Genomic DNA, 27,981 nt, shown 5'->3' with positions numbered 1-27,981 from the left:
CTTGTGGACAAAACTTAGAACAACAACATTGAATCCCATCATGCTTTGCCGTACCCGCCGACCCGAACACCTCCAATGCGAAGCTAACAGGCGTTAGCTACCGGGAGCGGACATGTTGTACCGACCCTTTCTTTAATAAACATCGCTGTAAGCGGGGAACCGGGAATTTAAGGGAAGGCTCGGAGCGTCTGGCAATCATGGATGCCGTCAACGCCTTTAACCACGAGGTAAGTGGCCTTCGCTGAGTGTCTGAACTCCCCTAGTGTGGTGCTGCTGATCATGGAGCTGCTGCTGTTGCACTGGAGTTAGCCTAGCTGGTCGAAGCAGTGGGCCTGCTCGGTGAGTTAACTGGACATCTTATTCGGCTTAAGTGTTGCGCTTGTTTGGCACCCCTGAAGTAAACGAATGCCACTGGAAGGAATAGTTGGATTTTCGGCCACCCACTAAGCTTACACAGTAATATCCAGTCAGTAGCGTTTCCAGTGACTGCCGCTTTGCTAGCTTGTGGGAGTAAGTTGTGGTTACCAACACAATGCAAATGAGAACGCGCAACCACAGGTAGAAAGATCAATACAGCAATAGCTTGTTACCATACTGTACACAAACAGACTGAATGTTCATTACAGCCTCGTTAATGTTAAAACCAGTGCTCGGTAAGAAGATGCTAGGCCAAGTTACTACAAGGCCTGACTAAAGGCGGTTGATGTTGTTAGGAGTCCAGTCAAAACACTAGTCAAGCCATGTTTTGGTGTTTCTGCCTGCACCCGCGAATTTGACTCACCACAGAGACTGAGGGGCAGAAAGACATTTCTTGTCGCATCTTAACACGCTTGTTCAGATCATGTTTCTTGTACCATATCTGAGCTCTCGTGGTTGTGAACAGCCCACGATGCTTCTTGAGCGATATCGTCCAGTTTCAATTGTAGTTTCTGTCTCACACCCAAGCAGAGAAAGTAGTGGCTGACAATGAATGCACATCACTATTTGATACATATAGATACGCACACACGTGTGACTCATATTCGAATACAATCTTAACCTTGTTGTCAAAGGTGTATAGATGTCTAAATTACATTTTCTCCAGATCCTCTCCATCTTGTCTATTTTATTCTGAATAAACATTTCGCATGCTAAAAAGCACACACTGTCACAAAGCTGTATGTTGTAGCTAATGTGAGTTATGTTGCAAACCATTCAAAAAGGCCAACTGCACCTTGGCAGAGTTGAGGAACAGCTGAAATTTTGTTTTGATGTGAATTATAGTGGGAAATACAATACTGCATGATTCTTTGAAGTGTTTTTATTTATGAAAACAAAATGGAAATATGCCTGATTTTTGCCCATTCATTTTCATCATAGTGGTCCTGGTGTTTTGTGAATTCACCGTACCCATTTATTTATGCGGTTTCCTTTTTCAGTATGACTAAATAAACTCAAGTTACCCTGAGCCATGCTGTAGCATCGATCAACAGTTACAGCAGATGGGTTAAAAAAGATCCTCATTAATCTTTATGAGTCTGTATAAACTGGGATATTCATTGCTTGGATACCACCTGGTCTGCATCTATCATTTAATGCAATTATAACGTGAATGCAGTAAAGACCCAAATGTGGCTGTTTGATATGGGATGAGGAGTAGTGATGAAATAGAAGTGATCAGCACCACCCTGGACACTCCTCCAGCGTCGTGACTCTCCATCTCACAGAATGATTATCTTCTATGTCTAGTTATTCTCATTGATGGACTCCAAACCCCCAATATCTCGGGCAAAGATGATCTCCATCACCAAATCTGCCATCAAAGCAATGAAAGTAAGAATACGACATTAGAATGATTCTTGTATATTTATTTAATTTGTTATGTTTGGGGTCTATAATATAACGGCATGCTCATTTGCTCCTCTCTTCCTCAGCTTTACAAACATGTGGTCCAGATTGTGGAAAAGTTTATAAAAAAGGTGAGCCAAGTCTGTTTTCATTAAAGTTTGCAGACTGTGTCTCTTCACTAAATACCAATGAACTCTGCTGTTTTCTTCCTCTTTTCCCTCCAGTGTAAGCCTGAGTATAAGGTAGCAGGCTTATATGTGGTGGATTCCATTGTTAGGCAGTCCAGACACCAGTTTGGACCTGACAAGGATGTGTTTGGACCAAGGTTCACCAAAAACATTACAGGAACTTTTGAGAACCTCTGCCTTTGCCCCGTGGAAGACAGGGTAAGAGAAGAGACCTGGTGACAATTGAATTGCACTGCAAATTAACCCGAGTATTTGCCGCGTCTCAGTGTTTCCCACAGATTTACGTTCTCCTTGTGGTGGGTGGTGCAGGCATATGGGCGCGTGTGTGCAGGAGCAAAAAACTGGTAGCATATGCACACTTTCCCAAACAAATTATTCAGTATACACTACTCCTGTGCAGTAGTCCCAGTGAGCTTGGCATTGCAGCACATCAACCAGTTCTACCCCTGCTGCAGGTTCTGGTTTAAGGAATCCTGTCCCCAGCTAGAGATATAGGAGCTGGAGTTTGCCCAGGAGGCAAGTGAATGATGATGGTGTGAGTCTATCGTCAATCCCAGGGTTGATGGTTTGACCCACAGCTCCTTCACTTCATATGTCGAAGCATCCTTGGGCAAGATACCGAACCCCAAATTGCCTGTAACATATCCATCAGACTGTGATTGTGTGTGATAGATAGAAAGCATTTAAAGCACTGCATGATTGTGGCTTCTAGTAGAGAGCCACTCTGAGTACTTAAAGTGGAAAAGGGCTGTATAACTTCCTATCCATGATGACTGGAACTACCACAGTTGTGACTTAGAAAGCCCTTTTTTTTTTTCTTCAATCTATAACTGATCTTGAGATGTGATTGTTCTCTTGGCAGGATAAAAGACTAAAGATGTTAATAATAAAATGAGTTGCCAGTTATAGTTTGGTGGTGGTGGGGGGGAAGGGGGGTTGTAAGTATATTTGGATTACCTGCCTGCCCAAGTTAAATCTGTTCATAGGTAGCGCTGCATTGTAATGATAAATGTCCTGTGCTAAATATTTTCATTTATAGAGTAAAATTGTGCGGGTGTTGAACCTGTGGCAGAAGAATGGGGTGTTCAAGATTGAAGTTATTCAGCCCCTCTTGGACATGGCAGCTGGCTCTGGCAGTGGTGCTGCACCCAACACAGGCGCAGATGAGCCAGGTAATTTTTGAGGTTGTGCATTGCTTTATTAATATAATATTAATATGTTGATGTATGATGTTGGCATTTGAAAACAAACGTTCTCTCTTCTGGCAGGTTCTCCTCCACCTCCAGCCAAAGAGCCAGTTACAGTGGTAACAGCAAACTCCACCATGATACCTGCTGCTCAGCTGCACAACTCTGATGCCTTTGCTGCCGTGGCACAGCTCTTCCAGTCCTCACAGGGTCAGCAGGTATGTTTTTACTAATGCGGACTGGCATTAGATTGTTGCCTTATTCACTTTCTTGTATTTTTGTTACTTCTTAAGCATCTTTCACATCTTTATTACTGACTCTTCTTTCACTCTGTTTTGGGCATCTAGCTCCAACAGATCCTGCAGAACTTTCAGCAGCACCCAGTGAAGCCAGAGACCAACACCCAGCCTTCACCGCAGATTATTCAACCACAGGCCCCAAATGTTTCTGCTGGACTGGGCATGGTCGCGCCACAACCTCCCCTTCCCTCCCAGCCCGCCCAACTAACCCAGCCTGCCCAGCAGAAGACGGCCTTTGACAAGGTGACAATGCATTCTTGTATTTGCATGATGTTCTTTATTTTATTTTATTTTCTTTACCGTCAGGCAAGAAGGTAAAGATGCCCACCTAAAACCTTTTCAAATTTATATCATAGGTGCATCTGCTAGAAGGCTGAAGGGTATCACACGGTATAGCACAGTAAAGGAAAAGTAAGGCTGAAGAAGCGTTGCCACATGAAGAAAACATCATTATTTGTGTGTTTCTCTCGCAGAAATTGCTGGACCGTTTTGATTATGATGATGAACCAGAAGTTGGAGAAGAAACAAAGAAGGATGAAATCTCCTCTCAGCCCCCCTTGTAAGCTTCTTAATTTATTTTATATGCTGCAGTCTGTGATACCAGAAAGCAGAAAGCTTTGATGAAAATGTATTTTTTTAACAAAATAAAAGCTGTGGAGCTGATAGTGTATTTTTATCATCGCAGTATGCAGCAGCCTCCAGCCTTTCCACAGCACATGGATCACTTTAAACCACAGATTAATATACCACAGGACATCTCACAGCAGGTAAAAAGAACAAGACTTTTAAATGAAAAAGAGCTTCTTCTTTATTGACAAATCTTAACATCTCATTTTGTAGCTTGATTTAACAATAGGATTACATAATACTACGGCTTATTATAAATGCACATACAACTGTTTACAGTATATGCTCTCTATCTGAAATAAAACGGAGAACTGAGTTTGTTACTGAGAAACTGATTTGAGGGATCGTGTTATATGTTTTTCTTCCCCTCAGGTTCCTCTTCCTCCTAATGGGCAGCTCCAGGTCCACGGTTTACCACCAGGACAGAGCTTTCCTGCTGTGATGCCTCCTATGGGCCACATGCTGTCAGGGATGTCCCTCTCTGGTTCTTCTGGGCCTCCAGGCTTCCCTGGGGTTTACCATCACCAGAATGCAGCCCAGCAACAACAGGTAGGCAAACAGTAGCATAAAGATGTCACAATAAATTGTAGTTGGGCATAAAATTGTAGCAAATTGAGAAAAATGTCAGAAAATTAAATTCTGATGTTTTGAAATTGTTTTGTTTTTTGGTCTTCTGTAACTTTGACTTGCACAGAGATGTAGTTCTGTCGCTGTAACAGATTTTACTCATAATGTATCTTCTCTATACTGTGTCAGGATTTGCCAATGGATGTGGACCATTCATCCATGAGAGATGGCAGACATGGCCGAAGATCACACTCAGGCTCCAGGTAAACGTCTAAAACAGGATGTAATTTTTCAAACTAGGTTTCCTTGTTCACACTGTTATATCTTATTTCCTGTTTATTTTGCCATATGTAGATAATCTTCTTAGTATACACTGTTTAAATATAATGCTTTGAGTTGAAATGTCTTCTCCCCCCGCTCCCCAGATCTCCAAAGCGAAGGAGATCACGGTCCAATTCTCGTACACGTCGATCCAGGCACAGGCGATCCCGCTCACGCTCAAGGGATCGGCGTCATCACTCACCTCGCTCACGCTCGCAGGAGCGCAGAGAGAGAGAGAAGGAGAGAGAGAGACGGCAGAAAGGTCTTCCACCAATTAAGAGCGAGACAGTCAGCAGTAAGTCATCATCTGTTTATTATCGTAAGACTTTCAGTTACATTCTTTAGTTCCTAACTCTTTGCTCTCTTCTCCTGTTTAGTTTGCAGCACTACTCTCTGGGTAGGCCAGCTGGACAAGAGAACACAGCAGCAAGATGTCGCCTGTTTACTCGAGGAGTTTGGGCAGATAGAGTCCATCAATGTAAGTTCTCTCACAGAGATCAGCTTTCAGTTTATCTAACTGTGAGGTCATCCTGCAACCGACACTTTGTTGCAGTCAGCTTGTAGTAAATTTGACTTTATATACTTTCTTGATTTTTATAGAACTTGTTACACAGACAGCTCAAAGCCTCAACTTTGTTATTTGTATTTGATACAGTTTGTGTTAAAAAGTGTGATGAAAATGGAGTAAATGCTGACATCAAATTTGCACCAAAGGCTCTACATGTTTAAAAAAAACAAACCCACTAATTACAGGCTCAATAAAGTGGATGAGTATGACTTGTTTTTTGTTTTTAAACACTCGTTTTTTTGTTGTCTTCTCTCTTTAAGATGATCCCTCCACGTGGCTGTGCTTATATTGTTATGATACATAGGCAAGACGCCTTCAGGGCTCTACAGAAGCTCAGCAGGGGAACATTCAAAGTTAACCAGAAAGCCATTAAGGTGAATGAGCAACACTGATTGTTGCTTTGTCATGTATTAGTTTTGTTAGGAAAGGGCAAAACTAATAAGTTGCTTTTACTTATCAGATTGCTTGGGCTTTGAACAAGGGCATAAAGGCTGACTATAAGCAGTACTGGGATGTGGAGCTGGGTGTCACCTACATACCTTGGTCTAAAGTCAGAGAGGACCAGTTAGAGGAGCTTAAAGAAGGAGGAATGCTCGATGTGGACACTTTATCACCAGGTAAAAAAAGAAAAAATGAAGACACTTTATTTTGAATTATTTAGTTTAATTCATTTTTGTTATTTAATTAAAAGATCAAATTACTTTTAGTGTTCTTATGTTTTATTCTGTCTTCTGTGTACCTAATGTTGCTTTTACCAGTTTTATTACATTTGCTCTGCCTTATTATTGGCTTGTCAACTGTAAAGCACTATAAGCTGAACCAATCCCCATGAAAGTTATTATACACATACAGTACGATTTTGTAGGGGTTAAGGAATCATGCTGTTCCTCAGAGATATTGTTTTAATTTAAAAAAAAAATGCTGTCTTTTCTAGAGTGGAGTGGCACGAGGAAGGCTCTCGACCACCCAGAGGAACTCACTCACAACGGCCGTTCAGAGCAACAGCAGCCTGAGGAGACACAAGCTGTACCTGTACCTGCCCCAAATGCTCCTCCTACACAGGTTAAAAAAAAGCCATATAAACTGTTACCAGTATCGTCATATCCTAGACTTTGAGAGGTGTTGCTTATTGCTAATTTAAAAGAAGCAGATTCTGAATCTTGACGGAGTCAGCTGTGTTTGACTGCTATTGTTGTGGGTATGTAAATGCTGAGTGGACTATGTTGATGAGAAAATTGGAGAATTGGTGTTCGAAAAATAACATAAAAGGTAATCAGTATTAGGGCTGCTCAATTAATCGAATTTTAATCACGATTACGATCTGGGCTTTCAACGATCATTAAAAATGACTGAGCCGATTATTAGACCCTCCCTCATGCTTTACTCTCGCGCTGCTCCGTGTGGTAAGTCAAGCGCACCGCTCTCCATTTCGAACACGCGTCACAACAATTAAGAGGACCCGAGGGAAGCTCGGAAAGCTAAGCAGAAGTTATTTGGAGAGGAGAGTGACTGCCGTTGGTTGAAAAGAGGTATAAAAAAAAACTTCAGTGGTGTGGAAACATTATGGGTTGGCGGAGTTAGACGTGGATCAAGTAGACAGTGTGTAAACTTTGCTACGATGTAGTAGCTGCACCACAGAGCAACACTGCAAAGTTGACTAAACATAGATGTTTACATTTTTCATTTATTTCTTATATTGCAAACATTTGCACTGTTATCAGTATTTGCACACTATTTTATATTATTTTTTAAAGTCATTATTCAATACATTGTTATTGTTAACCCTTTAAAGCCGGTCAGAGCAGCACACTCCGTTTTGCGTAACTATTTTTAAATCCCTGTAGAACCTGAACCGTGTAAGCTAGCGCAATAATTTGTTTTGCATATGAAACCGGAGGAGTTGTACTTACATCTGATGCCATCAGCTTGTCCTCGGTCACGGTTTCCTTCCACATAAAGCTTTGCAAAAATTGCATAAAAAGCGCTTGCAGGAACAAAAACATAATATTCCAGAAACACGCTTTGCCGATCCGATCAGCTGTTCGTAACACTTCCCACTTTGAAAAAGACGTCAACTCGAACTATCGCATTTCCTGCCCGAAACCGGAAGTGATGTCATTTTTGCGGAAAATGTAGTTTTTTACTTGTAGGCCTTAAGTAAAAAACTATACTATACTATACTTATACTAGTGTTTTTATAAGTCATGTTTGACTCTATACTTTTCTGAATAGTTGCTGGGATGCTTAGAACTCGAATTGCACTGCTGGAAATAGTTTATTTTGATGCACGTGCTGTTTTCTTTGCAAATTTGCATCATAGGATTGTTTTTTTTGTTTTTCCTGCAGTATATAAAAATTGCTGTATCTCCAAAATAAAACTATGAAGACACTCAAAATAAATTTCCTGTTGTTGTAAACTATTTTTTGCAACTTTTTTGTATTTAAAGTTTTGAGGGATAAACCTCTTAAATTTCTCCAAGTAGAAATATATGTAAACAAAACAAAAACGATTTTCAATTTTTTTGTAGTTTATTGCACTTGTTTGCAATTAATGTAGTTACTATGGACTTAATGCATACATATTATTAAAATATGGGCTATAACAGTTGTATTGATGTATAGCAACTTGAAATGATCCCACAAATGGCACTACAGCATGTACAAAAAAAATAATATAAGCTCTGGCGGACTTGGTTCTATGGTAGGTCTTAAAGGGTTAAATAAATATCGTCAAATAATCGTGATCTCAATTTCAGTGAAAATAATCGTGATTATCATTTTTGCCATAATCGAGCAGCCCTAATCAGTATACACACATGGTTTTATTTCAGTCTGGTCCTTGTACCATAATGTTTTTCCAGAAATGCGTTTTTGCTAAGCTAAAACTACATGTAATGCTACATGGCTAATTAAGTTGTATCTTTACACACTTTATTACTAGCAGCCTGTTACAGAAACATGAAATAGTATTTTTGTACAAAATGGGTGATTCCCAAAGAGCTGCTAGCTGCATGCTTTGTGATGTGTCCATGAAACATTTGAGGATATTAGACAAGTGGAGAACAGAGGGAGTGGCAGGCCTGGAGATTGACAGAAAGTCAAGTCCTAAAGAAATGGGGAACAAATTTTGCTACTGTTTTTGACCAATGCCAAATTTTATACAAGAACGGGACCGAATGGCAACAGGTCTTACGGACTGATGAAAAGAAAAAAATATTTTCAAACATGTATGTACAGAGGAGGGCAGGAGAGGGGTACCAGCAGTGTGTCTACAGCCATCTGTCAAACCTCGTAGAGGCTTTGCCATAATTCAGGGCTGCATTTTGGCCAGAGGTGTTAGAGAGCTTGTCCTAATAGACTGAATTATCAACATGCAAAAGTACTGTCAGATTTTTGTCCACCATCTGGAAAGTGTCTGATTGGCAGCAGTTCCATTTTTCAGGATTGCAATGATCCCAAATGCACTGTCAGTGCAGTAAAGGCATACCTGGATAGAAACACAACATGAAACACTGTCTCACACTTCTCTCATTTAAAATCAACTGTAACTTCTAAATGTTCTCAGGTCCCTCCAATGCAGCAGCCAATGGTTGGTGTGGGTTCTCTCCAACCTCCTGTCTTTCCTGGGCCTATAGGCATGCCTCCACCTTCCTTCCCTCCAGGTGTCCCGCTGCCTCCTTTCATCAGACCTGGCTTCAACCCCATGCAAATGCCTCCAGGTAACAATTTCTATTATTTAATCATACTTTTGTTTGTGGTCTTTTTTATACAGTGTCTGCTCTCAGGTTTGTGTTTTTGTTTTCTTCTTTTATATACCCCTCAGCCATAAAAGGCTGATAGAGTATTGTTGTTGGACACCCAAGTTTGTGAATGCGATAACTGGAAAACAAGGCGATTTTCAAATTACTACTTAAAATCTGGGACAAGTTTGAATCTCAGTGACCTTGACAAAAATCTTGTGAATGTGATAACTTGAGAATAAAGCGACATAAGTGTTTGAAATTGATACCATCAACTAGGAGGCTGAGGGGCAGCACTGGACACTGCCAGTAATAGAAATAAGAAAAGGACAAGAGTCAGTTTTAACTTGTGATTCATTTTATTTAATAATGATGGCAGCTGGGGACTGAGGTATGTAATGATGACAGTTAACCCATTTATTGAGTCATTAAAAAGCTCTTAATCGTTTTGCTTTCATGAGTGAATTGTGACTGAAAGCAAATCATGCAGGACATGATTTTTTTGTGTTCCCATCATGTTGTCAGAAGGAGATCAAAAAGTTCGTAATGATAAAGATTTAAAGGGTAAAACAGAACAAAATCCATGTTTCTTGTATTTTAATATTTATGGGGGATAGTGGATGTTGACTAGTGTTATTTCTCTCTTTTCACATTTACGTTTATCAGAAATACATTTATTCATTTGCTAACTTGCGTGCATGTTATGAATGAGATTTTGGCAGTTTGATTTTGCTGTTTTACTTCAACAAACTGCACAAGTGCACCTTTTCAGATTTTACCCATCCAGCTTAGTCCAAGTCATTTTTAATTGAATCAAACAGGACCCTAACTCCTTTTATTACTCTTCTTCAGGTTTTCCTCTCCCTGGTGCTATGCCTCTTGGTCCCCCTCCTCCTTCTAAAACTGGAGTTGAGGACCCCCCTCTAGACCCAGCAGGTCTGGGAAACCGGAAAAATGACGAGGCCCTCGAGGCTCCCAACATCTTTAATAATCAGATGGGATCTATGGGTCAGTCTGCCTTTCTTACCTATCACAGAAAGTGATGTTTCCCTTCTCCTCTATCCATTCTAAAGAGACTTATGTTTGACCATTAAAGTGTTATTTTCTTGCTAAATAAACATAGAAAAGTGCTAGAAGTCACTTAGTTGTTTTGCAATATAGTACCAAAGATTTTGTAGTTAGTGTTTGTTTAAATATATTGTTTATTTGTAATCATAAGTACATTGTAGTTATATTAATGCTATACTTTGGTTTTCGTCTTTAGTTAACCAGGTAGGCTTGCCTCCAGGTGGACCTCTGGGTGCTCCTCCAGGCGGACATCTAGGTGTTCCTCCAGGTGGACCTTCAGGTGGACCTCCAGGTGCTCCTCTGGTGGGGCCCCAGGGCGGCCATCCCGGCAGCATTCCACCCCCCTCAGGTGGTCTTCTAGGGGCACGGCCTGGTTTGATTCCCCTCCAGCGTCCTCCTGTTCCCCCACCAACACACATGCAGCGTTTCCCACCACCCCATGGCTCAAGGCCACCTCACCCCGGCATGCCCCCCATGCCCCCACAGATGATGCCCAGGGGGCCACACCCTCAAATGATGCAGCACCATGAGCCACCTCCGCCTAAAGGAGCCTTTGGGATGCCCCCGCCGCACAATTTAAGGGCTCCTTTCCCTCATGGGCATGGCCCCCCTCCTCAGGGTCCACCTCCTTTTACCCGACCAGGCGGTCCTCGGAGTCTAGAGGGGCCAGAAGAAATGGATAGCAGACCATTCAGGGGAGACAGGCCTGGTTTCAGGGACAGAGAGCTAGAGAGGGACAGAGACTGGGATCGAGATAGGGAAAGAGGTTTTGGAGGTGGCAGGCGTCCATTTGGCGATGGAGGGAGAGGAGCAGGTGGTGATAAAATGGATGGTAGGGACAGGCTTGGAGGATGGCAGGAAGATGGAGGCGATCACCGGGGTGGAGGATGGGAGAGAGACAGAGACCGAGATCGTGACAGGGATCGCGACCGGGATCGAGAACGAGATCGGGACAGAGACAGGCGGGACTGGAGGGAGAGGCGAAGCAGCCTCGATAGCGACAGGGAACGTGCCAGGGGCGATGATGGAGATAGAGAGCGAGCGAGGGGGGAGGGAACAGAACGAGGAAGTCGTGAGAGAGGCAGAGGAGCCGAGGCAAAAGGAGACAGGCCAAGGCGGTCAGAACGGCGTGAGAGGGCCACACGCTGGGACAAAGATGACCGTTTAGCCGAACTGGAAAACATGGACAGATTTCGGACCCCTAACAGTACAGAGCAACCTTGCGTGACCCCTGAGGTTACCAAGGAAACCAGTAAGGAGCCAGGTGTGGAAGCTTCTAGTAAGGAGCCAGGTGTGGAAGCTTCTGAAAAGAAGCCAGAATCAGAACTTATAGCTCCGCCTCCAGAGGGAACTGCTTCTACAGGAGAAGAGGCACCCTCTGAGCCGGCTCAAAGTGAACCCACAGAAGCAAACGAGGAGGCTGCATAGACTGCTGCGAACCACTGATGGATAGGAACGTGTCTCTGCCATGATAGTCAGTCTGTTCTTGGCAGACTGATTCAAACTAATCAGTTTGTTCGTCACTGACTGACAGTTTCTGGGCAGTAAGTCGAAAAGATCTCCCACAAATGTTGTTAAGCTTATGAAAATTGATGTCGTCAGGCTTCACGTGTCAAAATTAGGCCTGTGTTTCAAAACAAGTGAAAATCACTTTGGATAAATGGCCGTAGTTTTTCTCCTTCCTGCAGGTTATAAGAACGGACAGTGTTTGCATGCTCATGTAGCTCTATTTGTTTTTGCTGTAGTTGGTTTGCCAACGAAGGAAACGACTGATTTGTATGACACATTTCTTTTACTTCACGCCCCTAATTTACTGGAAAAAAGGATGTTTTCAAAGATGTAAATGGTATTGTTTTAGATTGTTTTTAAATTTGCCAAATTGTCATCATGTCAAACACTGAATAACTTTTCAAGCAACTCCATTATACCTAGGCTTTTTTGTTTGTTTGTTTGTTTTTTTAATTATCTCGTTGCTTTTTTGTGTTCTAAATTCTCATTGCATTTTCACATCCAGGAAGGCACAGGTTTGAAAGGAGTTGTTGTGGCCTTAAAATCTAATTCAGTTACTTGCAGGGCTTGCAATTTAAAAATAAGGAAAAGGAAAAAAAGAAGACAAATGGAAAATACAAACTCCTTGATGTTTGGGTAATATACACTTTGAGTTAGACGTTGGAATAATAACACAGCCCTTCTTTCAGTTATGTCCCCACTTTCTGCCTTTGAATCACATCAGTAAGAATAAAAACAGAGCTTTAGTGCAATAACTGATGATTTTGTGAAATATACCGTATCCTTAAAAAGTCACAGCATAACAGTTTTTTTTAAATATTACCGGTACTTCTAAAGACACGCTAGTACAGGATTTCTTTAAAAAAACAAACATAAAACTTGTTGTTATCGAACTGTATCGTCACAACATCGCTGATCCCAGTGTGTTAGCTCTCAGAATCTTTTATTGTGTTTGGATTTGATTATATGATACAAACCTGTATAACTGGTCATAACCAAGAACCTAAACTATAACAGAGGCAGTATAAATCTATAATAAAATCTGTAAAGTAGATTAAGCTTGATATTGACATGAGGTCAATAAAAGCCCGAGGTTGGCTTTGTTTTGGTAGTCAGAGTGATCTGAACATTCAGAAATTGTCTTGCTTAAATAAAAGTCCTTTGCAAGCAAATCAACGTGTCACCTTGAATAACAGATCATCAAAAGTAGAAACAAAGAAGACGCTACTGGTAAAGTTAAGAATTATACTGCCTGCCAAATTTTGAAAACAATGTTTGCAGCATAAAGTTGTGCAAGTAAAATGCCACTGAAAACGTTATCCCCCCCCCCCCTCCGGTCTAAGACATTCGTACCTAATGTGCGTGTGTGTGTGTGCATTTTGTTTTTTATTTCCTCAGCTAAAGAAAGACTTCCTCAGATTCAGCAGATAAAAATCTTATTTTATTGTTAACTATGCAGAATGTGCAAATATTCAGGCCCAAGCTTAGGTGGATATTGAGCATTTTGATTAACCCTGTGAGGATCAGAAATAACTCATAACTCCTAACACTATGTTTTGCTGGAAAATAACCTAACAAATTTCAGGGGGAGGAAAAATGTAAATAGCTTTAGATTCTTGTGAGCTAGAATGTTTAGGGTTTTTGTTTTTGTTTTTTTTTTGTCCCCTAATTGCTGAGACATGGGAGAACAATTTTCGTAAGCCAAATACTAATAACATAGGGTCCCGGGTTTCTTGCACTTCTCACAAGGATAGATACAAGTTTCTGTGTACGTGGTTGTTTGTCTCTTAGTAGAAGTCCATTTTTGGATCACACACAAGAGTCCTGTTGTGTTTTGGAAGCATTTCCCATCTTTCTCGTCCATCCATCACAGTCATAAATTAGTTTTGACTACATGGAAATACAGAATGAATCCTGTGGCTATTTGCTTTTATGCTCTTTGATAAAACACAGCTTACTAACTAGGTCTCCGTATCACTGTAGACATACTGTATCTGATATTGTTAAAATCACAAGCCCAGATTCAGCAAGCATAATACTTGTTCCCGAACAATTTCACACAAACAGAGACAAAGAGGGTATATCTAACGCGATGAGATGAAGAACATTGCTTGGGACACTGCTGTAAATATGCTTGTATCACTGACGATTTTGAAAGACTCGCAGTAATTTCTGTTAATAATCTGTGATTTCTTTATCTGAGAGAAACGCGTCGACTTGGAAGGAACAACAGAGGCCCTTTGCTTTAACGTTTTTAACTCCTAGTGGTTTGAAAATTGACAGATGTTTCTATGATTTGTTAAAAAAAAGCAGAAGACATGGACATTAAATCTTCAATATTTCAACCATAGGATATTGTTTTTAATAAACTATTTTTGTACCAAATTATTTTTGTGTTCAATTTTTTTTTTCTTATGTAGTATGATGTAGGATGTTTACTTATGATCCTGCCACAGCACTTGAGGCAGGTTGAGGTGTGTACTTTGAGCCATTGTGGCACCTCGAATCTTTTCATTTTCAGCCATTCTGTTGTAGATTTGTTGCTGTGATTGGGACCATTGTTTTCCTGCATGACTCAATTTTGTTCAAGGTTTAGCTGTAACATAGATGGCCTCACATTTGACTGTGGTACACGGAGGAGTACCACCACATGGTCTGCTTGGTGCCCGCAGTGATAAGGTGCCAGATCATCACTCTTCCATCACAGTGCTTGGCAGTTAGTGTAGTGCTCGTGCTGATATGCTGGCTTTGGTTTTGTTTGGAAATGGCCTATACGCCTTCTCAGATTGATGGGCAGCAACAGATGCTCCTCTAAGATCATTGCTGATATCTTTCTACAAATTGTCAAAATTTCTGCTTTTGTAGCAGTGTTCACACTAATCAATTTAATTTGATTAGCAGCTTGATTATGATTTTTTTTACTCTCAACTCCTATGGCAGCAGTAAACATATACTCATGAAGTGTGATTTTTTTTTAATTTATTTTTATTTATTTATTTTTATTGTGGTGGAAGCAAAACGGCAAAAGTAAGAGCGAGTCCTTGACGATGTTTATGTGAAGCTTAGTTTGGATCTTCTTTTGCTGCTGGTTCGGTCAATATTGTTCGGAGAGAGATAAAACTAACAGCTTTAGAATCAGGGCAAAAGGGGCGTAAACACAAAGCGCGGACCCGCCAAAACATCCGAATCAGCGAGCTGTCGGCTTTCAGCCCCGACCGTGTCCGTGCCGTCGGGTGAGAAAGGCGACATCTCACTGATTCTGATCCGCGGTCTGCGCTTTGTGTTTATGGCAAGCCGTTAGAGCCATAAATCGCCACTTTCCTAACCCGTTTGGTTAAGAAATGGCGTAAAAAACGCCGTTTAATTATTCAAAACGCCGAAAAAAGCGGCGTTCTGTTCCGACAAACGCCGCTTTTTCCGCCACTCGGATGGCGCCCTGAACGCACCATCCGAGTGACGTAAAAAGCGGCGTTCAAAGACAGACGGAAACGCCGTTTTTTACGCTACTCGGCACAAAACGCCGTTTTTATGCATCTTTGAACGGCGTTTTTTACGGCGTTCTCTGCCAGCTGTAACGGCGTTTAAAACGGCGTTTTATTGAAATTATGCAGGGCACTCCCCATGGTTCCCTCATCCAATTACTTTCAACTCATTTCACCCAATCAAAGAAGAGGAAGTGCAGACCACACTAATGCGTCACCGATTCACCTTGCTGCTAAGTGATTGCCTATTCAGTACCAGTGCTTGTCACAGTATTCACTTGTATTATAATCCCACTATGCATTTTGATGTGTTTAAGGCATGATCGAGCAAACAAACGACAGAATACTTTTTCTGAAACCTTAACTGTGTTACCTGTTATGGCAGCTAACAGGTAATGAGCAGAGCTAGCTCTGCTCATTTCTGAGCTTCTTTCTTATTTTCCTCTTTACTTCTCTTAACCTTTAACTTATGTTTTAGCAATCAGATCCTGCCATCTTGCATTACCGCTTCGTGCTAGTTATGTTGACTTTTCTCTTCTTTTGTCTCCACTTTTTTCACCCGTGTTTGGACACTCGGCGCATGGCTCCTTTGTTTACATTAGGGATCAGCTGTTAGCGCTGCGCCCTGCAGCTGCGCTACCGGCAGACAGACCCTACATCCCCAGTGAGGGAAGAAACGGGGGTGATGTCTCCCGAGGACACCTCACACACCATCTCTCCTTCCTGTAATCACTTTAAATGTGAGATCGCTCCCTGATATGATTGAGGAGCTAATGACGCTAACCCGGTCACAGTGGCAGTATCCCGGTACTCCCTCTGTGAGTAGGCTGCCCGGCTTCCAGCTGCTGCGGGCGGACAAGACGAGAGACAGCGGTGAGAGGAAAGGAGGGGGGCTGGCAGTGTTTGTTAAAGACGGTTGTGGTATCTCTGGGCACATCGCTGTGAAAGAACAACTCTGCAACACAGACATTGCGCTATTAGCGGTTAGCATCCGTGGAGGTAGCCTGTGACTCTCTGTGGTCCGCAGACTGCAAACGCAATCTCCGAGAGCTCTTCTTCTAATATCAGGGGACTTTAATCATGTCTCGCTGGACTCCACACTGCCCACCTTCACCCAGTATGTGACCTGCCCCACCGTAGGCAATAAAACATTGTACTTAATGTATGCCAATGAAAAAGTGGCATACAGTTCATCACCTCCCCCTGCCCAGGGAAGATCCGATCGTAACCGAGTGCGTCTTGTCCCTGTGTGTGCAGCCCTTACTGTGCAGGGAGCCACTAATCACCCACGCAGTGCAGAGATGGTCCGCGGAGGGCATATAAATAAATAATAAAAGCAAGTAAATGACAGTATGCTCTTTCTGAAACAAACGGAGACCTTAACTTTTATCAAAATACCGTTTTACTCAGTTTAAAGTAATACCACTGTATAATAGCCTTCAAATTTAATAATGTTAACAGTATCTCAGGAATATTTTTGCCCTTTCAACATGCATTAAAAAAATTGATATACAGTTTTGAATCAGACCTGTATGTACGTTTTCTCAAAAGTGACGTAAATAAGTAATCTCAAGAACCTGAAATAATAGTTTCCCATGTAAACTGGAGATGTCCTTGTCAATGTCATCAGAGTACTGTGGATGTCTTACACGAATTTGAAACATAAAACCAGAGTGGCACATGACTGTGTTGCACATAACATAACTAGTTTATATGACATGAAGTTATAAAAAAAAAAAAGAATCCATGTAACTTGGTAATGGCTTCTTTCTGATAACTGTCGGCTGCAGTGTGCATTATCTTGACAAAAGTATAAGATACTGAACCCACTGATATGATGTGGTGGAGGAGCACAAATACCTGGACACCCACATATATACATTTGCTGAACTGGAAGATCAAAACAGAAGCTGTACACAAGCAGTGTATGGGCAGGCTATTTTTTGTGAGCAAGCTTGTGCAGCGCACTTTGATGTGTTCTTCTTGGATCAGGAGAGCAAGCTCTGTGATTGGCTGCACTTCGGAAGCTGTGGTGGAGAGGAAGTGAGTGAACAAACTGCCATGCATCATGGATATTCCTCTCAATCCACCTCACCAGGTACTTCTCTAAAAGTGTGACTCAGGTCTGTTGCCCCAAAGGATACAGGAAATGTTAGATATTTTAGTATTTTGGGAGCATGTACTGAATACCTTTTTTGATGATATTATACAAAGGACCCTGTTTCTGCAATGCCCTTTGTTTGAACTTCATCTCCTCTTGCTGCGACCCCACGGGCAACTTCCTTTGGCCTGCTGGTCTGGAAAATCCAACAGTTCATCTATATGTAAAGAAGGCACTTAAACTGGAACAGGCATAGCTGCGTTGATCCTGCTGTGGTATAGTGGGACAGTGCATTCCTCGAGTGCACATCAAGTTTGCAGCCTGCTAAAGATCACACACCATTGATTATGTGCCTTTAGGTATATATGGTTAAACATTTCCTAATGCAAATAACTACATGCAGTATTCTACCATGTGCAAACTTATATCACTAAAGGATTCTAACTGTCTAGTGTTTAATGGACCTGTCAAAAGTATGTTGAGATTATAGAAGGCCCCTTTCAGAGCTAGGGGGAACTTCCTTATATGGTTGTAACTTGTAACTTGAAACTTGTTGACACACGAACCCTTCTGCCTATAAAAACCCTGCACAGAAGAATAAACTTTGAGTTGATTTTGGGAAAGCAGTCTCTGTATCATTTTGTTCTCCCAGGCTACTCCCGGCGCTGTAACTAACCCGCTGAACGGCATACCTGAGCTTACTTTGAATAATTAATCTTATACAAAACTCTGCTTATCGCTGCCCACGTCTCGAAGGAAACTCGATCCACGGATGACCCGGAAGGAGAGATTTCTTTCAGGAAATGCACTGATTTCCATGACAGAATTCACAACAACACAGACACAGGTCGGTTCTTTGAAACGGGTGTTTATTACTTGGGCCTTCTCTCCTTGGCTTCACCATCACCAGTACGGGAGGACAGGGAGCGATCTCACATTTAAAGTGATTACAGGAAGGAGAGATGGTGTGTGAGGTGTCCTCGGGAGACATCACCCCCGTTTCTTCCCTCACTGGGGATGTAGGGTCTGTCTGCCGGTAGCGCAGCTGCAGGGCGCAGCGCTAACAGCTGATCCCTAATGTAAACAAAGGAGCCATGCGCCGAGTGTCCAAACACGGGTGAAAAAAGTGGAGACAAAAGAAGAGAAAAGTCAACATAACTAGCACGAAGCGGTAATGCAAGATGGCAGGATCTGATTGCTAAAACATAAGTTAAAGGTTAAGAGAAGTAAAGAGGAAAATAAGAAAGAAGCTCAGAAATGAGCAGAGCTAGCTCTGCTCATTACCTGTTAGCTGCCATAACAGGTAACACAGTTAAGGTTTCAGAAAAAGTATTCTGTCGTTTGTTTGCTCGATCATGCCTTAAACACATCAAAATGCATAGTGGGATTATAATACAAGTGAATACTGTGACAAGCACTGGTACTGAATAGGCAATCACTTAGCAGCAAGGTGAATCGGTGACGCATTAGTGTGGTCTGCACTTCCTCTTCTTTGATTGGGTGAAATGAGTTGAAAGTAATTGGATGAGGGAACCATGGGGAGTGCCCTGCATAATTTCAATAAAACGCCGTTTTAAACGCCGTTACAGCTGGCAGAGAACGCCGTAAAAAACGCCGTTCAAAGATGCATAAAAACGGCGTTTTGTGCCGAGTAGCGTAAAAAACGGCGTTTCCGTCTGTCTTTGAACGCCGCTTTTTACGTCACTCGGATGGTGCGTTCAGGGCGCCATCCGAGTGGCGGAAAAAGCGGCGTTTGTCGGAACAGAACGCCGCTTTTTTCGGCGTTTTGAATAATTAAACGGCGTTTTTTACGCCATTTCTTAACCAAACGGGTTAGGAAAGTGGCGATTTATGGCTCTAACGGCTTGCCATATGTGTTTACCTCTTTGTGCAGAAGCCGTGTACCTGCTCTCATTTACTGTTTTAAATGTTTGGTGGTTGTCAAAATTTTGTGAGCTGAGATTCTGGAATTTTGGGCAAAATACATTTATATAAAAAATCGATTCAGGATTTTAATGAATCGATATCACGTTATCCAAGCCAGAATCGATTTTAATCGATGAATCGATTATTAAAACCCACCCCTACTCACAAGGATGCATATGACATTTTTTAAGTACAGGGAACTTTCTCAGATCTACTCTCGAAAAAAATTATATTTCTCACTTATCTGTGTATTTTATATATTTAATTATTTTTATAAAGTCGTTATAGAGATTTTGTTCCGTCTGTCTGATAAGACACTGTCTTAGCGGTGACCAATCAAAATGTGCCCTTTTTAATTTTATTTGATTCTGATTGGTTGATGTAGCATACACCCGCCTATTAGTTATTTAGTATCGCGTAATCGCTTGTCAAAAGCAAGACCACGGCTGGGTGTAGTGTCTGAAACTTCTGCAAAGATGGTGCTGAAAGCTGTTTGCGTTTTGAAGGGAACTAGCGACACTAGTGGGACAGTTTATTTTGAACAGGAGGTAAGACGGGCTATTCTTCTTTGAAGTTGAGAGAAAAAAAACATCCCACAAACTACGCATTTAGCCGTTTAAAAGCGAAACGCTACCGTTATCGCTGACGGCTAAGCTAGCCAAGTTCTGCTCTCTTTAGCTTGTCTAATGGTTAGTTTGCTGTTGGCTTGCTAGCCAGGTACGCGTTAGCTTGTGAATGACAGCTCGTGCACAATTGCGTGGGTTTTCTTGCAGTCTGGTCTCATATTCAACGCCACCCCGTTGCTAATTAACCTCAGTTTACTCTGCACTTCAAAGTAGGTTGCTTGTGTAAACCACGCATTTAGCAGGATATATGAAATCACTGGCTTGTCACTATAGCAGTAACCTTTGACCACTAAAGCCTGTGCAGTGGTAATGGTTAAAGGTGTGTTTTTTTTTTAAGGGCCGCCCAGGCTGTTTGTATAAGAAAGACGCTTGTTGCGTAAATTTAACGTTTGCAGGGCCAGTATAAAACAGACGGCCAGATGTGGTTTCATTAACCAGGCAAGCACTTCTGCATGTAATGCTTTTGCTGTAACTCCGAAACAGCCGGCAAAATGCTTCGATATTATTGTGATCCGTCAAAACGAGCAAACGCGAATTGCTCGTTATTTTTTGCCGAGTCATTGCCTTTCCTTGTTTTCTGCCGAGTCATTGCCTGTCCTTGTTTTCGTTGCCTTTCGTTTATTTGGCCTTCTTGATAAGGGTAAAGTGCACGGTGCAACCGTCAAAGACACATGGTCCACTATCAAAGAGACGGACTCATTCACATCAAAGAAGACTTTGTGTGTAAATTACAGTGTATAAGTAATATTTGTAACCAATCATTTGATTTCAGTTCAGTGCATTTTAAAATTTTTAGATCACCAAATCACAACAGTTGCCTTAAGGTGCTTGGAGGTTTTCTAAGAGATTTCCTGCTGTGTAGACGTGATGAATGATCACCTGTCCTTTTCCATAGAAAATGCATTGCACCCTCCAGTAATAACTTTCAGAAAGCATGATTGTGCAGTTTAAACTAACCGTACCATGCCTTAAAACAAACTTATTGAACATTACTGTTGTTGTAGTTCGATTTAATAAGATCTTTTAGGTTTATATTTGAGAGTATGCCTTTTGTAGTATATCTGAAAGGTCTGTTAATTTTTTGGCACCAAATCCTACAGCCCGGTTTTGTTTTTCCTCTCCTTACCTGATTATAAGAAATGATTACTTCCGTTCAACAGCATGAGTGGAAGTAATCTTCATTCAATATTCCTGTCCTTCTAGCCACCTGGCTTAGAGAGCTTCTTTTGTATTTGTGTTTTTGATCTGCTAGAATGACTCAGCCCCTGTGAAGCTGACAGGAGAAATCAAAGGCCTTACCCCTGGTGAGCATGGTTTCCATGTCCATGTTTTTGGAGATAACACAAACGGTAAGTTTCTGTGTGTGAGAGATTCAAATCCAAAGAGACTTGGATTTCTTAATTTTCAGAATTTGATAATGTTACTGCATCACCTAGGTTAGGTAATCTAGACTAAATTTGCAATAGTTCAATATGTTTAATATATATTTTCTTTCCCAGGGTGCATTAGTGCAGGTCCACACTTCAATCCCTACAGCAAGAATCATGCTGGACCTAATGATGCGGAAAGGTGAGTCGAGTCTGAAGAAAAAGTATCAGTATAAAAAGTTAATATATTGCATATCAGTAGTAATGTTACGTCTGACACTGAAGTCCCAAGGCCCGTGTTAAGCAAAGTGGGTGTGTCCAAATGAAACCTTTGTCTAATCAAATCAAATCAAATCAAATCACTTTTATTGTCACATCACATGTGCAGGCACACTGGCACAGCACATGCGAGTGAAATTCTTGTGTGCGAGCCCCACAAGCAACAGAGATGTGCAAACACAACAACACAAACGAGCAAAATACAAGAATGGCCAACCTGAAACTAATAAATATATGTACAATATATAATAGTGTATGCATTTCTGGATGTGTATACTAAATATTTTCCTGTGTGTGTGTGTGTGTGTGCACATTTTTACAAATTAAATAGTTAAAAATAAATAATAATAAAATATATAAAATATACAGAGTTGAATATGTGCAAAACAAGTGGCATTTATATACAGTGTGGAGTGCATAATGTTGAAGTTCCAGTAGTGAAGCTGAGGTGTCTATGACGTGTTCAGCAGTCTGATGGCCTGATGGAAAAAGCTGTCTCTCAGTCTGCTGGTACGGGACCGGATGCTGCAGAACCTCCTTCCTGATGGAAGCAGTCTGAACAGTTTATGGCTGGGGTGACTGGAGTCCTTGATGATCCTCCCCGCTTTCCTCAGGCACCGCTTCCTGTAGATGTCTTGGAGGGAGGGAAGCTCACCTCCAATTATCCGTTCAGAGCACCGCACTACTCGCTGGAGAGCTTTGCGGTTGTAGGCGGTGCTGTTGCCATACCAGGTGGTGATGCATCCAGTGAGGATGCTCTCAATGGCACAGTGATAGAAGGTCCTGAGGATGCGGGGGCTCATGCCGAATCTTTTCAGTCTCCTGAGAAAGAAGAGGCGCTGCTGCGCCTTCTTCACTGTTTTGTTTGTGTGTACTGACCACGTAAGATCCTCAGCCAGATGTACTCCAAGGAACCGGAAGCTGCTCACTCTCTCCACAGCAGCGCCGTTGATGGTGATGGGGGTGTGTACTTCTCTGCACCTCCGGAAGTCCACTATCAACTCCTTTGTCTTTGCGACGTTGAGGGTGAGATGGTTGTCTTGACACCAGTGGGTCAGGGCGCTGACCTCCTCCCTGTAAGCCGTCTCATCACCGTTGGTGATAAGACCCACCACTGTAGTGTCGTCCGCAAACTTCACAATGATGTTGGAGCTGTTAGTGGCTGTGCAGTCGTAGGTGTAGAGTGAGTACAGGAGAGGGCTCAGTACACACCCCTGTGGAGCACCAGTGTTCAGTGTGATGGGGGATGAGGTGATGCTGCCCAGTCTGACCACCTGGCGTCTGTCAGACAGGAAGCTAAGGATCCAGCTGCAGAGGGAGCTGCTCAGTCCTAGATCCTGCAGTTTCCTGTCCAGCTTCGAGGGAACGATGGTATTGAATGCTGAGCTGTAATCTACAAACAGCATCCTCACATACGTGTCTCTCTTCTCCAGGTGTGACAGGGCAGTGTGTAGTGTCAGGGCTATGGCATCATCAGTGGACCTGTTGTGGCGGTATGCAAACTGTAGAGGGTCCAGTGAGTCGGGTAGTGCAGAGCAGATGAAGTCCCTGACCAGCTTCTCGAAGCATTTGCTTACGATGGGGGTCAGGGCTACAGGTCGCCAGTCGTTCAATGAGGAGATGGTGGAGGATTTGGGTACAGGGACGATGGTGGCCATTTTGAAGCAGGCTGGGACTACAGACAGAGAGAGGGAAAGGTTGAAGATGTGTGTGAACACTCCAGCCAGCTGAGCCGCGCATGACCTGAGGACGCGGCCGGGAATCCCGTCCGGACCAGTAGCTTTGCGTGCGTTCACCTTCCTGAAGCACTTCCGCACATCCTCCTCAGACACAGTGTGCGCACTGACGTCATCCGCGGTGCGCACACTGTCCGGTCTCATGGTGTTCGCTGTGTCGAATCTAGCGTAGAATACGTTTAGATCCTCACACAGGGAGGCCGTGGTCTGCGGTGTGCTGGTTTTCCCTCTAAAGTCTGTGATCGTGTTTAGTCCCTGCCACATACTCCGAGGGTTGTCAAACTGTTGCTCCACCCTGTCCCTGTACTCACGTTTGGCTGCTTTGATCGTCTTCTGGAGTTGGTAATGTGCGTGTTTGTAGTCCGATGTGTTCGCGGAGGCAAAGGCGGTGTTCCGTGCCGCCAGTGCCGCGCGAACATCTCCGTTAATCCAGGGTTTTTGATTTGGGAAGGATTTGACTGTTCTGGATGGGACGACATCTTCCACGCATTTCCTGATAAATCCACAGACTGAGTCTGTGTATTCATCAATGTCTCTGGCGGCCACGTGAAACATTTCCCAGTCCGCGTGATCAAAACAGTCCCGCAGCGCAGACTCCGATTGGTCCGTCCAACAGTGCACCGCCCTCCGGGTTGGAGCTTCCTGTTTCAGCTTCTGCCTGTAGGCGGGCAGGAGCAGGATGGAGCAGTGATCTGATTGGCCGAATGGGGCGCGGGGGAGGGCTTTGTACGCATCCCGGAAAGAGGTGTAACAGTGGTCGAGTAGCCGGTTTCCACGTGTGTTGAAAAGGATGTGTTGATGGAGTTTTGGTGAGACTTTCTTCAGGTTTCCCTTATTAAAGTCTCCGGCTGTGATAAACGCTGCCTCTGGGTGTGCGGTTTCCTCGCTGCTGATGGCGCTGTACAGTTCCCTGAGTGCACGGTCAGTGTCGGCTTGTGGGGGAATGTAAACAGCCGTAATAATCACTGCTGTAAATTCCCTCGGTAGCCAGAATGGCCGGAACTTAATCATCAGGTACTCCAGGTCCGGTGAGCAGAAGGATTTGACCAGGTGCACGTTCGCATAATCACACCAGCTGTTGTTGATCATGAAACACACACCACCACCTCTGCTTTTCCCAGTAAGATCCTGTGACCTGTCCGCGCGGTGCACAGAGAACCCCGGCAGTTGTATTGCGGAGTCCGGTACTTTGTCCGATAGCCAGGTTTCTGTGAGGCATATCACGCATCAGTCCCGCATCTCTCGCTGGAATGAGATCCGTGCCCGAAGCTCGCACAGCTTGTTCTCCAGAGACTGCATATTAGCCAGTAATAAACTGGGTAACGGTGGTCTGTAAGTGCGCCGTCTCAGTCGAACCAGAACGCCAGATCTTCTCCCTCTGCGTCGGCGTTTGCGGCCTCCAGGGCCAGAGAACAAAGGCGTCTCAGGTGAGATGAATGGGGGGTCTGCAAACGGAGCGTCCGTGTTGCAAAACTTGAACTCCGGAAAGTTATTAGAAAGACCGTCTTTTATGTCCAGTAAGGTTTGTCGGTCGTACACAAGGAGACAAGTGCTGCTCGTGAAAAAATAAAGGAAAAGTAAAATTAAACACAGAAGAAAGCCGTTGCTTGGGGGAGCTCGCGACGAGGCTGCCATACTCGGCGCCATCTTGAATTATTATAGGCCTGTATTCTTTAGAATATCACGTGGCCACTTGCCTGACTGCCTTGTTATGTGATTCGAGCTGTTAAAAAGACGTGGGAGTTAATTTTTTTTCATGAACTGGATCTGAGGTCATTCTGAGGATCGTCACGAAGTTACAAGGAGATTTTATGCACATTATGGATCAACAAAAAGGCCAAAAAAAATATCAGCAGTTAGGGAGGATTTTAACATGATACCTCCCAGTAATAACATATCTTTTCAAATCAATCTCTGAGGTATATATTACATTTACATATTCACTGGTATGTAGCACACATGTATTATCACAACAGAGCTGCTGTACATTGAATGACCAGTAAATGTCAGTACTTTCAAATGAGCTTCTTGTGATTTGCCTTCTGGCGAAGCAATTGGCCAGAAAGATTCAACACATTCACGGGGCTTCATTGCACCATCACTACTTCTCAGCAGTGGCTACAATAAGAGGTAATATAAATGGTTACAAAGGACTGAAAGATTCAGTAGGGTGCTTTAAAAATAAGCTTCAGATCATGTCAAGAGGGGCCCTGTTGTGATATGGCTGTGTCATTTTAAGGAAGACCAAAAATAGCCTTGGATTACTTATCATTCAGTTAACTCAAAGTTGCAAATTGTTTGCTTGAATAGATTGATTCTCATATAGAAATGGCCCAGGTGAGTTTGCAGAATTTTGCATGCAGTCTGTGTTAGGTGATGATGCTTAATACTTTCACGTTACACTAGGTTTGACTGTAGCTTTGATTTGCATGTATGTGGAACAAAGGTTAAATGTCACCAGTTTAGGCAACCTGTGATAATTAAAAGTGATGCAGGAAAGTCAGAGAAGGGAACGTACAAACAATATGCTCAGCTGATTTCAAACTGGATAGATTATGTGGAATGAATCCTAACTGTAAGGCCAGCATATGCCATCGTCACACTCTGCAGTGTTGTATCATTAAAACAAAATTCACCACAATAAAAGAGACTTAAGCAATCTTAAGGTGATGTTTGTAAATCTTAAGATTTTTGTAGGTTATATTCCATCCATGAAATATTTATTATTTATACACATGTGGCTCAGAGCGGTAGTGTAGGTGGTACAAACAAACAAAACAAAAACAAAAAAAACTAACAAAAAAACTCTTTGAACTATTACGTTTTATTTATTTACTTATTTTACTTTTTAACTATCTGTCTTTTGACTGGTACTTAATTACTTTGCTGTAGTACAAATGATCATGGGGAAAACCTGCATCAATAGGAAAAGCTGTAAAAAGTATGAAAACAGTTACTATTCCATATTTTCTCCTTCATATTTTCCATATTGACACCCCTGGATAAAAGCAAGGTTGTTTTGTTTTTCCTTTGTAAACAGGCATGTTGGAGACCTGGGGAATGTGACTGCAGGAGCAGATAATGTTGCCAAGATTGACATCACGGACAAAATTATCTCCCTCACAGGTCGTGACTCCATCATTGGAAGAACTATGGTGGTAAGTGAAAAATGACAGTCCTTTGTCACTTTGTTCATTTCCTTTCTGCTTATTTTCATTTCCCTTTTATTCTCATTATATGTGAAAGTGATATATTCCAGATTGCGAGCCTCAAGTTACTGTATGTGGCTTAGCTTTGAGAACTGTTTATGAAAACCTTTTTTGCCCTTTGTATTAGATCCACGAGAAGGCTGATGACCTGGGAAAAGGAGGAAATGAAGAGAGCCTGAAGACCGGTAATGCTGGTGGACGTCTGGCCTGTGGAGTCATTGGAATTACCCAGTAATCAACTTAACAGAACATGAAGCACTGAGTTTAGTTTTGTTTTTCATAGAGCACTTAACAAGACCAATAGAGCTACTTGATGTGACAGTTTGTCCTTTTCAGTTCTCTGTGACTTTTAGTCACCAGTGAAGTAGATGAGCTATGCTTTGTCCTGTTTGTTCCTCATGACAATTGTATGAATGGGGTTATGTTTCCATGTGAGCATCCCAAAGAATTGGTAACGCACAAGTGATGAACAATTGTATACTTAAGGAAAAAAATAAATAGTTCATCTAAGTTGTTTCTTTTTGTGTGTGTGATTGATCTTGTAGTTGAAGGTGGCCCCTTTTTAACCTGTTTGGATCCTCTAAAACATGTAAGGATGAAACACCAGTCAGTTACTGGAAAAGGGCCCCATAGATTTCACTGACATTTTCAATGACTATTTTATGGCTGAAATCTTCCAGTTTTTCTTATGTTAGCTTGTTCAAGAAAAGCAGTGAGAAAGATTAAATATTTAAAGATGATAATTTAGGACTTCAACATTAATACAAACAGCAATGGCCTGTATTTATCAAGCGCTTTACTAGTCCCTAAGGACCCCAAAGTGCTTTACATATCCAGTCATCCACCCACACACATTCACGATGGCAAGCTACATTGTAGCCACAGCCACCCTGGGGCGCACTGACAGAGGCGAGGCTGCCAGACACTGGCGCCACCAGGCCCTCTGACCACCACCAGTAGGCAACAGGTGAAGTGTATGAACCCTGTTACCTGAAATGGTTTTCCAACAGTCTTGAAGTTCCCATCCTGAGCACTTGTTGGCCCTTTTGCCTTAACTCTGCAGTTCATCTCATCCTGAAACCATCTCGACTTGGTTTTGGTCAGGTTACTGTGGAGGCCAGGCCATCCGTGCAGGTGATTTATCTCCAAATATCTCAAAGGCAATGAGAAGTATTTAAAGGTTGGGAAAAGCTGGCTTAATATTGGCTTTAGATGTTTCACTACAATACAGTACAAAACAAAAAATCAGGCAACTTTAAAAAGACATTTTAATATTTTGTAAATTAATTAACCTCACATTTACAACACTATGAACAGGTTACTGTAATTTTACAGTAACTTTTTTTTTGCAAAT

The 27,981-nt window shown here is 42.4% G+C and overlaps 2 protein-coding genes and 2 long non-coding RNA genes across 4 annotated transcripts; 3 read left to right on the top strand and 1 right to left on the bottom strand.

The window, feature by feature from the left end:
- The first annotated feature begins 43 nt into the window (after positions 1-43).
- scaf4a (SR-related CTD-associated factor 4a) lies at positions 44-14,289 on the top strand. The gene is made up of 19 exons (XM_085470340.1): positions 44-227; positions 1,729-1,812; positions 1,914-1,958; positions 2,052-2,213; positions 3,055-3,187; positions 3,284-3,420; positions 3,550-3,744; positions 3,975-4,060; positions 4,187-4,268; positions 4,501-4,677; positions 4,885-4,958; positions 5,121-5,311; positions 5,394-5,494; positions 5,845-5,958; positions 6,045-6,201; positions 6,519-6,646; positions 9,150-9,303; positions 10,177-10,332; positions 10,589-14,289. The coding sequence occupies exons 1-19, from the start codon at positions 198-200 to the stop codon at positions 11,818-11,820; spliced, it is 3,438 nt and encodes a 1,145-aa protein (XP_085326466.1). The 5' UTR covers positions 44-197; the 3' UTR covers positions 11,821-14,289.
- Positions 14,290-15,192: 903 nt separating this feature from the next.
- On the top strand, positions 15,193-18,800 carry LOC146700219 (uncharacterized). The gene is made up of 2 exons (XR_014922527.1): positions 15,193-15,775; positions 15,986-18,800. It is a non-coding gene; the product is annotated as an uncharacterized LOC146700219 (long non-coding RNA).
- LOC146700218 (uncharacterized) lies at positions 18,112-19,349 on the bottom strand. The gene is made up of 2 exons (XR_014922526.1): positions 18,769-19,349; positions 18,112-18,558 (listed from the first exon to the last, which is right to left on the bottom strand). It is a non-coding gene; the product is annotated as an uncharacterized LOC146700218 (long non-coding RNA).
- A 463-nt stretch (positions 19,350-19,812) lies between these two features.
- On the top strand, positions 19,813-27,141 carry sod1 (superoxide dismutase 1, soluble). Its single transcript, XM_085470313.1, has 5 exons — positions 19,813-19,958; positions 21,289-21,385; positions 21,536-21,605; positions 26,459-26,576; positions 26,755-27,141. The coding sequence occupies exons 1-5, from the start codon at positions 19,887-19,889 to the stop codon at positions 26,860-26,862; spliced, it is 465 nt and encodes a 154-aa protein (XP_085326439.1). The 5' UTR covers positions 19,813-19,886; the 3' UTR covers positions 26,863-27,141.
- The last annotated feature ends 840 nt before the right edge of the window (positions 27,142-27,981 follow it).

Source organism: Copadichromis virginalis, linkage group LG10, assembly GCF_057382275.1.
Source record: "Copadichromis virginalis isolate Kocher_CV1m ecotype Utaka linkage group LG10, C_Virginalis_male_GT1.1, whole genome shotgun sequence".
Classification (NCBI taxonomy): Eukaryota; Metazoa; Chordata; class Actinopteri; order Cichliformes; family Cichlidae; genus Copadichromis; species Copadichromis virginalis.
The sequence above is the reverse complement of the archived record's forward strand: the minus strand, read 5'-3'. Positions and strand labels throughout refer to the sequence as shown.

Excerpts from the sequence above, each read along its gene's own strand:
- scaf4a (XM_085470340.1), top strand. The coding sequence starts at position 198 with ATGGATGCCGTCAACGCCTTTAACCACGAG. Across the intron at positions 4,959-5,120 it reads AGATCACACTCAGGCTCCAG|ATCTCCAAAGCGAAGGAGAT; the intron begins GTAAACGTCTAA and ends CCCGCTCCCCAG. Across the intron at positions 5,959-6,044 it reads TTAACCAGAAAGCCATTAAG|ATTGCTTGGGCTTTGAACAA; the intron begins GTGAATGAGCAA and ends TTTACTTATCAG.
- sod1 (XM_085470313.1), top strand. The coding sequence starts at position 19,887 with ATGGTGCTGAAAGCTGTTTGCGTTTTGAAGGGAACTAGCGACACTAGT. Across the intron at positions 19,959-21,288 it reads CAGTTTATTTTGAACAGGAG|AATGACTCAGCCCCTGTGAA; the intron begins GTAAGACGGGCT and ends TTGATCTGCTAG. Across the intron at positions 21,606-26,458 it reads GGACCTAATGATGCGGAAAG|GCATGTTGGAGACCTGGGGA; the intron begins GTGAGTCGAGTC and ends CTTTGTAAACAG.